The sequence below is a fragment of the Macadamia integrifolia genome, chromosome 5, assembly GCF_013358625.1.
Source record: "Macadamia integrifolia cultivar HAES 741 chromosome 5, SCU_Mint_v3, whole genome shotgun sequence".
NCBI classification, from domain to species: domain Eukaryota; kingdom Viridiplantae; phylum Streptophyta; class Magnoliopsida; order Proteales; family Proteaceae; genus Macadamia; species Macadamia integrifolia.
The window spans coordinates 8,276,384-8,289,771 of record NC_056561.1 but is presented as its reverse complement, the minus strand read 5'-3'; the positions used below and the strand labels follow the sequence as shown (position 1 = coordinate 8,289,771).

Genomic DNA, 13,388 nt, shown 5'->3' with positions numbered 1-13,388 from the left:
CTCTCTCTCTCTCTCTCTCTCTCTCTCTCTCTCTCTCTCTCTCTCTCTCTCTCTCTCCACTTGAGGGATAACAGCAACAACCATCATCTTCTGCACTCACAAGCATATCTCTTCATTGTTTACCAAAATATAGCACATCTCTTCATTCTGGTGACTCTGGTCCATCATTTTCACTACATCCAATACTTCTGCTTCATCCAAGTTGGGCATATCCTACATAGAAGGCTGATTCTTTTTGTTCCATTCCTTTCCTGACAGTAAAAAATCAAACATTTTCATAGATTATTTTCATTTGTTTAAGGGAAAGAGATTGTTGTGCTGTCACATGGTGTAGGGGCCAATGAAATTGTGTACAAAGGTATCAACACTCATGCGACTAGACAGATTTCTTTTGCCCTTTGTTTAATTTGAGAAGTGCACCGCTAATCAAATTAGGCCCACAAGTTTGTGGGCTAAGATCTATCATGTTTCAAGGTTTAAATCCTAGCCTATGAGGAGTTTTTTAATTGGGCTGGGAATGACGTGGTTGCTAATTCCCTGAACAAATTGGGTCCCTCGGCTGAGGCCAAGTGGGATCTTATCTTCAAAGATAAAATCCTTTCCAATAATTTAAAGGCCCAATTTTGAATTGCCTTACGGGTTACCATATACCAATTATGCTGATGGAAAGAAACCAGAGAACTTGTACCAATCCCAGTAGACCTGCATGCTACAAAGCATAGCCTTAATTAGCTGAAGCCCGATAAGCCAGATGCTTCGCGAACCACCGGTACATTTCGTTGCACTTAAATCACCCTCGATGTCGTAAGTTCTTTCAACAAATTTAGAATTCTACTTCATTTGACATAATGGGTAAACTAGGGAAATTAAAAGAAATTTTCAAACCTAAAACAGAGACGTTTATAATAAAAGATCAAAGAGGTGAAGTTAACTGACACTGCTACCCGAAAAAAAGGAAAAAAAAAAAAAATCTAAACTGACAGTGTCACTTGAACCTTGATATGTGCTGCCGATCTTTTGCTGTGAGTGATGAGTGGCAATGAGGCATCCAACGACTGGGGTACATGTCTAAGGCCACCCAACCGTTGGATTCTCATTGCCAGTTACCGCTCACCGCATAAGATTCAGACCATCAATATGTATGCGTAAAATGAAGTAGGTCTCGGCATTACAAGGATCAAAGAGGTGACCTTAACCAGCATTCTAATGCTAGCTAGTATGAGACATTGCTTTTCAGAGCTCAAGTATTTGGACGGACTCGATCTACTCCGGTATCTGAGAAATTAATGATTTTCTTTGGACGGTTTAGTGCGCCCCTAATTCCTCATGGTCTTGGAGAAAAATAATAAAGCATAGAAACTTGGTTATAGGGAGGATCTAATTTCATCAATGATGATTTCTTTCGCTGGATACTTGGCACCCCATGGTGTTTTGATGAACCATTATGGTTTAGGTATGATGTTGGGTCTAAAAGCATGGGTCACCTCTCCACTATCATCATGGATGGCTAATGGCAGCCTGGGCCTTCCCTCTACCTCCTTCTAAGAGAGGAATGGACAGCTTTTCCAATGAATCGTAAGAGGCCAATAGATAGTGGTGATGTTGTGATTTGGTCTTCTCACTTTTCCTACTTGTTCTCATTCTTATCAGGTTAATCCTCTCTAGAGATCGTCAAGTCCCTTGGTTTGAGGTTGTTTGCTTCCCCGGCCACCTCCTCACCACAACTTTATCACTTGGTTTGCTATTTCCCATGCCTTATTGGCCGGGGATCTCCTTCACAAGAAGTATTTTTCCCTTCTCCATCTGGCGGTTTGTGTTGGGCTTGTGTTGAGGACAAAGAGAATTTATTCATTGATTTCCATTCTCAACAACAACTGTCTAACGCAGTTGGTGAGCTGTGGCGTGCTTTGAAATATAGGTCATTTATTAGGCTCATTATCCCTTTTCAAAGGGAATGGAACTAAGTTAAGGAAAAATTTAAAGGTAAATCTAGGTGTGATTTAGTGGGCAGGCTTATTTTTTGTGCAATGCTATATCATGTTTGGAAATAAAAGTATCTAATTAGGTGGGTTAATAATTCCATATTCAATGTTCATATTTAGGACCCTATAAGATTTGAGGTTCGAGGCGTTAAGGTGAGTAACTGGATGGGTGTGGTTCCTAATAATCCGAGGAACAACCTTATTGTGAAGGCATGGGGTTAGCCTTTTCCCTCTCGGCTACGCCTCCCATCTTTTGTCATTTATTTATACCCTCCTTTTCCTTTCCTTTCTCACTTCAGGGGCTAGATGCATTCTTTCATGCTTCGCTGAATATATCTAACTATTCACCCACCCACCACCACCACCACACCCAACAACCCCCCCCAAAAAAAAAAAAAAAAAAAAGAGGTTCTAGTTAATGGTGAACCTTAGTGGTTACTTATGATTTCTTGGTATTTTACAATCTATTATTGTATCTTTTTTTTTTTTTTTCCTTAAGACAAATGATCCTTTAGCAAAAAAAATAAAATTGTGATTACTTTGGAGCTGAGCGTGGTTTACATGAGAGAGATCCTCTTGCACAGTTACTTTTTATTCCCATTGAGGAGGTCCTTGGCAAGTGATTGTTTGAAATGACGATAATGATCAAATTAAAACTATGCATGGACCTCGCCAAAACTCTTGTATCTACTCATCTATTATTTGCTGATGATGTTTTTCTTGTTCTACATAAAGATATACATATATGAAAAACTTGAAAGCTTTTTAAGGATGTACCAAAAGTATTCAGATCTGTTGATCCATCAAGAGAAAATTAACCAAGATATCCTTTGGTAATTTCTCCAAAGAAAAAACCATATGCGGGTTTCTACAAATTCTTGAATACAAACTGACTCAAGAAGGTGACATGGAAGTTAAGCGTTTGGTAGATATTAACAAAGAATTTTTATATACGTTGTGTTTTACCTTCAAGACTGACATTTCCTTGTTTGAAAGCTTTATGAGAGCTCAGTATTTGGGAAAGGATGGATCTTCAAGAAGGCCCTACATATCCTCCATATGGATATGTGGGAAAAGATTAAAATGAAAGAAATTTAGGAGAAGGTTCCTTGGACTGCGTGGTGAAGTTTACCATGTGATCCTAGGGAGAATCCTATGTTCTTCCTCGTCTCCCCTCGAGGGTCCTAATTGCCCTCAGTGAACGGATTCTCGTTCACCTTAGCTGTAGGGAAACTCAATCTAAGAAAATTGACATGAACAATTTTTTTTCTTCTAGGAAAGTGTTCTCTGGGAGGAGTGTGGCTCTTACACCTATGTAAGATTCAATTAATCCTATATGGGAGGCGGCGCAAAGGGAAGGGAGGTCATTTTATAGGAAGAAAGAGAAAAAGGTGCTGGCCAAGGAGCAGGCTCCCCCGCTCGTGAACAAAAAACTTTCTTTCTTTTTTTCCTTTTTAGGTTTTCTCTTTCATCCTCCCACTTTTACCCATTCCCAAAGTGTTTTAGACCAGTTTCAAACTTTTCCAATCTTACACAAATTACTTTCAATCTCTTATCCAATTTTTGTATCCAAAAAAAAAAAAAAAAAAATCTTATCCAATTTATTCAAGGTAAAATTGCCTAGATATACTTAAATAAGAAAATCACTAAATTTTTATCGAATTTTGTCGGGGGCCCAAATTGGAGAAGGAGAAGCTACCAAACCAAAATAATTCCATTTTAAAAGATTCCAACTTGGAGACTCGACTCTGTGAGTTCCCACTAACCGTCCCTTAGCTTCTGCCATCACCATTGACACCTGATGCACTAATTCCAGATAAATGGTAGTTACATTGTCAAAAACATTCCAATCTGATGTCCCAGAGACGTTGGCTCATATAAGGATGCTTCCATTGAATCAAAAGACCTACTAAAGACAGCGAAGACGAGTAAGGCTGTGAGCTTCTCAGAAGCCATTAATGCAAAATCTTTCCTAAATTAACGTATACGAACACCAATTAGCCACGTGTCAAACAAAAACTGTACACCTATATTCCATATTTTGCATTTTCTTCACTACGCTCCTGTATTTAGCTAGCCACCCCCACGGCCCCACCCCCCTCACCCCCCACCCCCATCAAAGGCTTCCACTACATCAGAGATTAGGGTTTCTGCAAACGTAAGTTGATCTATCTTTTTGTAGCTTTTGTTTTCTTTCATGGTTTCATGAACCTTAGGCAAAAGTTTTCAAATGAAAATCACTGTAAAAAAGGTGGGTTTCTTTCAAAAACTAAAGTTAGGGTTCATCTATTAGGGTTTCTATTAGGGTTTTTGACCACCTCCATTGTTACTGACTGTATAATTTTGCAGCTTCACGATGAATAAGGGAAGGAGGCAAATGTTCTTTGGATGTAACGGGATGAAGCTCGACGTTATCGCAGAAGGCGATGAATACAATTTTGATCTAACTGTGAAGTTGGACTCCCATTCGAATGAAAATGAGGGTCATGGAGACAATATGGTGAACCTTTCTCTGAAGATGGGTGGTCCTCCACAGGAGAGCAAAGAGGAAGAGGTGGCGATGACTGACAAAGATGTTCCGAAGGACGCGAAAAAGGTTCCGAATGATCACAGTGAAGATAAGGATGATGATATTATTATTGTAGAAATCCCAATCGATGACAATGTTGACAATGTTGATATCAATGTTTTGGCCGATTGGATAATGCTATGAGCAAGTAAAACAAAGAGAGGGCATTACCAAGTGCTTTAGAACATTAGGCATTGTGTATGCTTCTTCTTGTCTGAAACAATGGTGGAGAAATAAAAATAATGGCTTCTGAATTCTTATTGGAATTTCTGATCCACTTTTACTTGATGTTGATACTGATAAATCTTTGGGGAATTCTGCATCTTTGAAATTGATGATGACGGTAGGATGAGGATTTATATCCTAACCCCCACCCCCCCTTTTTTTTTTTAAACCCTAATATATTATACTGCCTTAACCCTAATCCAAAAGCTGAAGCACTGTTGAATATATTTTTCATTCACTCAAGAAAGAGAGGGGGGGGGGGGACCCTAATCCAAAACTGAAGCACTCATCTCAGTAAGTCATGACCTTGGAGTTATAAAGATTTGACAGAACAAAACCTTAGTTTGTTTCTTTATCCAAAACTCACATGACAAAACCAAAGTATCTTTTCTTTTGATAGGTATTATGTGGTTAGTAGTTAGAGTGTTAGAGGTAAGAAAACACTAGATCTATGGTACAGCTTCAATAGACTTTGTCACTGTTCGAGTGGGACTTGTTTTGATTTCACTTACAAGTAAATTGGTCGATTCAATCTTCCCAATAGGCAATGTGGCTGGCTAATCCTTTTTTCTTTTCTAACACCAGAATCCCAAGAGCTTGGGTAGCCTTCAAAATTTTGAATTTTTATTTTCCCTAGACGGATTAGATTGTATTGAAAATTATAACAAGAAAAAAGATAAAATCATACAAAGAGAGGCCAGTCGGAAACAACCACTAAAATGATAAAGGCACCCCCTCCTTCAACATTATCACTAGCAAGGCTCTCCTAACACTATCTAAATCTAAATCAAGGTCTGGAGGTAGCATCCTTAGCTAACTCATCCTTAATATGAGATGGAAAATTAATCATAATAGAAGAGGCTCCTGATTTTGCCACTTCCTTTGCCAAGAAATCAACAATCAAGTTTGCTTCCTTGAAAAACTGGGATTTTTTCACGTTATCGATCTTAGATAAGTCTGAAGAGCCAATCAATCTAGTTCCACGTACCAGGGAATTTTTTGAGATTGCACTGAGATGACCATGGCTACTGAATCCAATTCAATCCATAGCCACTCCACTTCCAAGTCTTTTGCATACTCAATACCTTTAATTAGAATCACAAATTCTGCTACAAAATTTGTATTATTTCCTAGGAACACTCCAAAGGAAAATAACACTCTACCCAAGTGATCACGTAAGAGGCTATCAGCTGCCAACCTTCCTGGGTTCTCCAAAGAACATCTATCCAAAATCATTATTATGATTATTATTATTATTATTATTATTATTTTTTTTAATGGGGACTAATGATATTGTCTTTCACTAAGGCCATCAATTTCATTATTTCCTCTAAATATAAAAGATATCCTAGCTAATCTTCAAGTTTGTATTTAAACTAAACTTCTTCCATCAATACCATATTCTCGATGATCAATTAGTTAGAGCAATCCAATGCATGAGACTCCCGCTATTGCAAAGTCTGGGAGGGACAAATGTACGCAGCCTTACCCCTACTTTGCAGGAGAGATTGTTTCCAAAGTTTGAACTCATGACCAATGACATACACAACTAAAGATCTACTATAATAATAAGAAACAAAAATAAGAAAGAAGAGGGGACTAAGCATACAAGTTATAACATCTTCTGGATAATTGATCTACATGCTGACAAATAAACTTTCTAAGAGTTCTAGTATCTAACTCAATGAGAAAATAATAGCAATGTGAAACATGTGGACATACAGCTATGTGATTCTCAAACTGTAGACAAGAAATAGTAAACAATTAGATTAATTGCAGTCTCCCAAGCTCACAATAACATAGAAAATTTATTTGCAGATTCTTGGGAAGTCTGTCACCTTCATGCATCATTCCAAATAAAGCAACAAAGAAACCGAAAACACCATACACATTTTTTAATTATCATAAATTCAGTCTTACCTCCTTTTCTTTTTCCCACTAAAGATCAGGTTATACTAAAGAAGATGGCTGCTCGTTGGGTAATCCGGGAAAAGCAGGCGGGGGAGGTATTCTGCGCAATGAGAAGGCTGAAGTGTTATATAATTACAGAGAGTTCCTTCAAATTTGCACAAATTTTGAGGTAGAACTTCAGGCTATTATTGTAGGAATTGAAGCTGCAAACCGATTTGGGGTGTAAAGTTTATAGATAGAATGTGACTTAGTCACGGTGGTTCGTCTTTTGCAGAAAAAAAAAAATTCCTTGGAAACTTTGGCAAAGGTGGATTAACTGCTTACCCTACCTTGAAAGGGTGGAGTGGAAGATAACGCACTACTTTCGTGAAGCAAATTCTATAGCGGATTACTTGTCAAAGTCTGCCGCTTGCTTTGAGACCTCTCTGCCAATGACATCTTGGCCGGCCTTGGTCAAAATGGACCTGGACATGGATGCCTCGGGTCGTCCGAGATATAGACTGCTATAGCGCTCTAATTCACTCTTTAACTCTTTCTGGAGGAGATTTGACTGATGGCTTTTTTTGCTAATGGCAATGCCGAAGGTGGATTAAGTCCGTCTCTGCTCTTCTCAGTTTAATTATCTTTATTTCGCTTGGGTGTTGTATCCCTTCTGTATTATATTCTTTTCTCCTTTTTTAATATAAATGATATTTTAGCGAAAAAAGAATACTAAAGAAGAATGGAAAGAAAAAGTATTTACAAAGATTAACGATTGGACATACCCAAACGAATACAACCACAAAACAAGTAGTAGACCTCACCTTTGGCATTGTCATCAGAAGGGAGCCAATACTACAAATAAAGTCTTACTGATTATTAAAGTTCCAAAAGCATAAATTTGAAACAAAGCCCTTGAGTTCTTTATTACTTTCAGTTTTAAAGATGTCTAAATCATCTGAAACGACTACTTGTTTTCCATATTCTTCAATATGGCCAACAATTGGTCACCCACAGTCTCCTTCATCTTCATAAGCAGCTGATCTTTGTCAATTAACTTGCACTGAGACAAAAACCCAATAGAACATCTTAGTATTACCAACTCAAGGATACAAATAATTTCTGTGATTTAATTATTAAAGGAAAAATACCCTGAAATCATGAAACTGTTTGTCTAATATGGCTCTTCCTATAGGAGGTATGGTCCCACGAGCTTTAGCAAATAGCTTGAGAATTGAAATCTTTGTTGAGAATGGCACTGCCTCTGGAGGCAGCTGAAGAGTGTGTACCTATATATGAAAAAAAAAAAGAAAAAGAATTCCAATACATTCTAGTTAACTAGGATTCCAATTCTTGGTATTCATTCTCTAAGTAGTTAAGTCAGATTCATATTGTCTTACAATGTAATCACTCCACAAATAAGTTTTTTTTGTAAACCTAAGTGCTCCATCCATATCATGATTGGTGTTGAGCCCAGCAAGGTAATCTGTTGGAAGAAAAATTAATTCAAATGAAGCATAAATAATATTTCTCTTGAATGAAAGAAAGAAATTTATTTAGAAGTTTTGATTACCTCTGCAGGTTGGAGAAAGATGAAAAGCCACAATGCACTCTGGTATTATGTGAAGATTAATATTAGAAGCCCATATGACATAAGTTTTTGGATTCAGTGGGTTATCAACACCACTATCAAAAGCATCAGAACTTGGGTGCCACTGAGCTGATCCTGGTTTTATTTTCTCCATGCGCCCCATTATTACTTTGCACAATAATATGTATTGATTGCCATTTTCATCAACTTTGCTATTCTTTGCACTGTAAGATTCCAAAATTGATAGAAATCAAATGGGATTGAGATTCAAAATGGTTCTATAAAATATGAGAGTGACCTTTAAGTAGCATAAGTAATGATATATAATACTCAGAATAAGTCTAATTAAAATAGAGTTTTCTTTCCCGTTGCTATGCTTAGTAAAGTATAACACTTCACTATTTGCCACACGGGACTACATGGATTAGCCCATGTGATAGAGGACTAGCTAATCAAGCATCTCATTGGTACAATTCCAGCATAAAATGAATAAAGAAAGTAGCTAAAATTACAAAAGATGCCATTTTTTTTTTTTTTTAAATCTCCATTTGACAGCATTTTGGCAATTTTACTAAAACTTTGAATCGAGTTTGAGTAACTTTCATTGTTTACTTTAGAATAAAATTTAGTCACTGAAATATCTGGGGTCCTATATCACACAGATTAACCCATGTAGTGTCAAGTGATAAATAATGAAGCGTTATAATTTATGTGGTGCATAGAACGACCAAAGTGAAAATTTTCAATCCAAAGTTGAAGCGAAATCATAGAAATAAGTTAGTGGATATAGTAGAGGTACCTGAGGTAGGAGTTTCCTTTTGAATTTAGATAAAGACCATTGCCACAAGAAATACCTTCAAGTGAGTTGATACAAGACCCAAAGCCATGAAGAACAATGTTGGTTATACCCTGCTTGGAAGCACCAAACCATGCACGGCAAACATTGGAGTGTCCTCTGAACTTTCTTATGCGTTTCACCTGTTGCTGGAATGCCAAACTTTGAGCTAGAGCTGGGAAGCTCACTGGTTTATACTGGTAAACTCCCAAAATGCAACCTGGATCCACAAATTTCCCTAATCCTGACATGAAAGAGTTCTGCACATCAAAGTAGTATTCACTATTTTTATCCACTTCCTCCCCTCTTTGAGATAATAAGGAATCAATGCAGAAACTCATGGGCACATCTTGGCTTGGGCCTCCATTGTCTACAATGGTCACTTTATTGACCATGGGAGTCTCATCATCAACATCATCAATGGAATTTTTGTTGCCATTTTGAGGCATTAACATATTTGAACCACCACTACTGTACTGTGCAATAATTTGCTCTATTCCAGTTCTTGCTATAACACCTCCATCAATGACAAACTTAGGAAAGAAACAGTTCTTAGCTTTGTCAATCCACCCAATTGATTTCTGAGTCTTATCTTCTAGATTGATAAGAACCATGTTGACGAAATCGATTAAGTATCTTGATCCATTGATAACTACAATATTTGCAGACTTTCCATTCTGAAACGCTTCAATCAAAGAATTCTTTGGTCTTTCAGGAAAATCAACCCACTCATTGACACAGAAAATCAGAACACGCTGAGGCAATCCGCTTTCGATAAAATTACTGTAATTTTCGCAATGCCCTTTGTTTTTCAAGCAGCAGGGCTTTATAGGGCTAACACTATCATTTGGTGGTGCAGACTGCATAGGGTTTGTCACAAGGGTTTCTGCTTGAGGTTGTTGTGGGTTTGCACAATTTCCATCTAGTGGTAGGCGCCTGGGACGTGCATGGCGTCTAGGAGCTGTTTCATCCACTACTTGACTAGCATTAGCTCTTGTACCTACAGCATTTTGCATGGAATACTTATTTATAGTGATATGGAGAAAGTAGAAATTATTCAAAAATCACACTCTTAAGTTTGTAATACTAGTACCCAGAAATGCTTTCAAACTTCAACTGATCATCACATATACCCGCGCCCCCCCCCCCCCACCAAAAAAAAAAATACATTTATATAAGAATATGGCTTATTATTTTATAAAAAATAAAATAAAATTTTAATAATAAAGTGCATGGAGTTTCAGATCAACTCCATGAAATAGGAGGTAGGGGTGTTTATGTCATTTTATATAAGCATTTATGTCCATCTGACGGCACCTTATGCCAATGGTGAACATGCATGGCCATGCATAGAAACTTTTTACTAATAAAATATATTATTTTCCTTTATTTTATTTCTATGTATTCTAAGTCCCGTATTTATTTTTAAACAATGTGTCAGAAGCTTCTTGATTAAAAATGTGAGTTTTCATAACGCTTATTTTGATACTCTCTATGAAAATGGGAGAGGGCTGAAGCTGGCATATGGCCTAAGAAACTCTAGCTAATGCTCCAACTAGCCAATCTCTAACACATTGTATAGATTTATGCCCATCTGACTACACCTAGCCAATGTCAGTTGTGCTGTGTGTAGAAACTTTTGCATAATAAAAGAAATATATTCTTTCCTTTATTTTGTTTCTATGTATTTTGAATCCCACATTTATTTTTATAGAATGTGTCAGAAACTCCCTGATTATAAATGTGAGTTTTTGTAATGCTTATTTTACCTTCTTTATGGAAATGGGAGAGGGCTCAAGCTGACTTGTGACCTAAGAAACCCTAGCTAATGCTCCAATTAGCAAGCCTGTGACGCATTATGTAGATTTATGCCCCTCTAACGGCACCTAATGCCATTCGTGCACATGCATGGTTGTGCATAGAAACTTTTGCCTAATAAGCTGGCTTATGGTCTAAGAGACCCTAGCTAATGCTGCAACTAGCCAACCTCTAAAGCATTGTGTAGATTTATGCCCATCACCTAATGCCAATCATGCACAAGCATGGCTGTGCATAGAAACTTTTCCCTAATAAAATATATTCCTTCTCTTTAATTTTTTCCTATGTACTTAAGTCCCACATTTATTTTTAAACAATGTGTCAAAAGCTCCCTGATTGTAAGCGTGATTTTCCGTAACACTTATTTTGACACTCTACGAAAATGGGAGAGACCTAAGAAGCCCTAGCTAATGCTCTAACCAGCTAACTTGTAATGCATTCTGTAGGTCAATTTCACACCCAACGTTATTTCTTTTTTCCTTCCAACTATTTCGGCTTCAAGGATAGGATGTTTTGTCGTGGTGGTCCCTCCATGTACTTTTTCTCTGGGGTTGGGGGGGGCGGGGAGGGGGACAATTCTAGGCTTCGTTGAATATATTTTAAGGAGAAAAGAACATTGCCTACTTGGGTGTCTTCACGCCCAAACTTAGGCAGGAGTGAAAAGACACCGTTGCTGACCCACCCAGATGCCTTTGTGCGGCCTTCCATTGACTTGTGCACTGTCATAGTGACATTGCAAGCGAGCATGGTTCTCTTGACCTATTTTAAGTTACTTGGAGAAAAAAATATATGTAAGAAAAAAAAAAAAAAAACTAATGGATTAAATGACCACAAAACGGATTTGTGTTCAAGTCGTAAGGATTGTATGCATACCAAAATTTTCTTTTTAAACACCTCAAGGAACCAACATCCCCAAAGACAACAATGCCGGATGACAACAAACCACGATATATGTGGTACATGCAATCATATAAGTGCAGTTGTTAAATCCAAACCCAACAAGTTGTTTTACTCATTATTAAAAGAGAGAGAGAGAGAGAGAGAGAGAGAGAGAGAGAGAGAGAGAAATTTCACTTTCGTGTTTTCTCCCTTCCTCTATGACCTTATGGGCTATAAAAATTGAAAAATGGGTTTATTGGATAAGATTCATAACGAGAAGATGTTCTTGATAAGAAAATTTTAAAAAATTAGATTAAATTAAAAAAAAATAAATAGAAGATAATCAAAGCAAGAGAAAGAACTAACATCTATAAGGGTGTGTTTCTCTTCCCCTTCCCGTTCGCCTTCCTCTTCCTCTTCCTCTTCCTCTTCCTCTTCCTCTTTCACTTTGTTCTTCCATCTATCAAGCTTTCTTCAAACTTTTATTTTATTTTTTTTCTTCTGGTGGAATCTTAAACTTGAGATTTACTCTGATATTCTGCACCATTAAAAGAAGGCTAAGCTCGTTAGAAACAGATAAAAAAAAAATATATATATATATATATAGAGGTGAATTACTCGTGCTATAGATGAAAAAAACTTGTATATAGAAAAGAAAAAAAGAAAAATGAGAAGTAAAGAAGGATGCAAAAGAAAGAACCTAGCTAGATGATGAAGATTGGATGCTAGAAACCCAATGACCATACTTGTTTATATAGAATGAAAGTGGAGGAGAAAACAATGAAACAAAATTGACAAGTGTAGATTTATCATCGAAACCTCCAGTGTAAGAAAGAAATATCAGTTACAAAAGAACCAATAGTTTTCAATTCATAGTTTCCTTTTATTTGAAAATTCAAAGAGGAAAAAAAAAAGGCTTCAAAAGGAGCCAATGTTAGCTCTTTAGCCCTTGTTGGCTCGACTTGGAATGGTGCCATTGGTTAAGTGACGTTGCATCAACGTCGGGGCCAATAAGAGCAATGTTAGGAGCATTAATAGTGGTCGGACTTTTAACTTTCATAAGGGGCGTTCAGTCATTTTGCAGGGCTTGTGTTTGGGTGGAGGAAGCCTTGTTTCCAAATAAGCATATTTTTCCTTAAGAAAAAGAAAAAAAAAAAGAGAAAGAACTTGCCAGTCTGGTGCAGCAGGCAACACTATTGTATAGGGCCAATAGAAGGTTGTATGGAAGCATCTTTAAACCACAGAGCAGGGTGATAAGGTGATCTTTTTGTGCTCACCTGTGTCTAGGCGTAGTCAACACTAGACTTATAAGGTTTTTTTCTTTAGTTGGTAATTTTAGTAATCTTCTAAAGGTTTTTTCTATAGTCGGTAGTCATTTAGTTTGAGAAACAACGTTTCGTGTCAAAAACAGAATTTTCAATTTTTGTGTCAAAATACTATTTAAAAAAAAAAATGGTGTTTGATGAATCTGTTTCAGGAATGATTACCATAGTTGTTCATTTTTTTTTTTAACGAAATTGAAATGACTGAACAAGGTTTTGTTGTTCTATCATTTTATGTTTTAAGTATTCTTTCCCCATTTTCATTAAAAAAAAAAAA

At 37.0% G+C, this 13,388-nt stretch overlaps 2 protein-coding genes across 2 annotated transcripts; one reads left to right on the top strand and one right to left on the bottom strand.

The window, feature by feature from the left end:
* Window positions 1-4,082: 4,082 nt before the first annotated feature.
* On the top strand, window positions 4,083-4,817 carry LOC122078169. Its single transcript, XM_042644041.1, has 2 exons — window positions 4,083-4,140; window positions 4,332-4,817. The coding sequence occupies exon 2, from the start codon at window positions 4,339-4,341 to the stop codon at window positions 4,693-4,695; it is 357 nt and encodes a 118-aa protein (XP_042499975.1). The 5' UTR covers window positions 4,083-4,140; window positions 4,332-4,338; the 3' UTR covers window positions 4,696-4,817.
* A 2,607-nt stretch (window positions 4,818-7,424) lies between these two features.
* On the bottom strand, window positions 7,425-12,624 carry LOC122080292 (probable inactive poly [ADP-ribose] polymerase SRO2). Its single transcript, XM_042647247.1, has 7 exons — window positions 12,490-12,624; window positions 12,156-12,327; window positions 9,057-10,092; window positions 8,240-8,481; window positions 8,067-8,152; window positions 7,818-7,955; window positions 7,425-7,729 (listed from the first exon to the last, which is right to left on the bottom strand). The coding sequence occupies exons 2-7, from the start codon at window positions 12,247-12,249 to the stop codon at window positions 7,634-7,636; spliced, it is 1,692 nt and encodes a 563-aa protein (XP_042503181.1). The 5' UTR covers window positions 12,250-12,327; window positions 12,490-12,624; the 3' UTR covers window positions 7,425-7,633.
* Window positions 12,625-13,388: the final 764 nt, after the last annotated feature.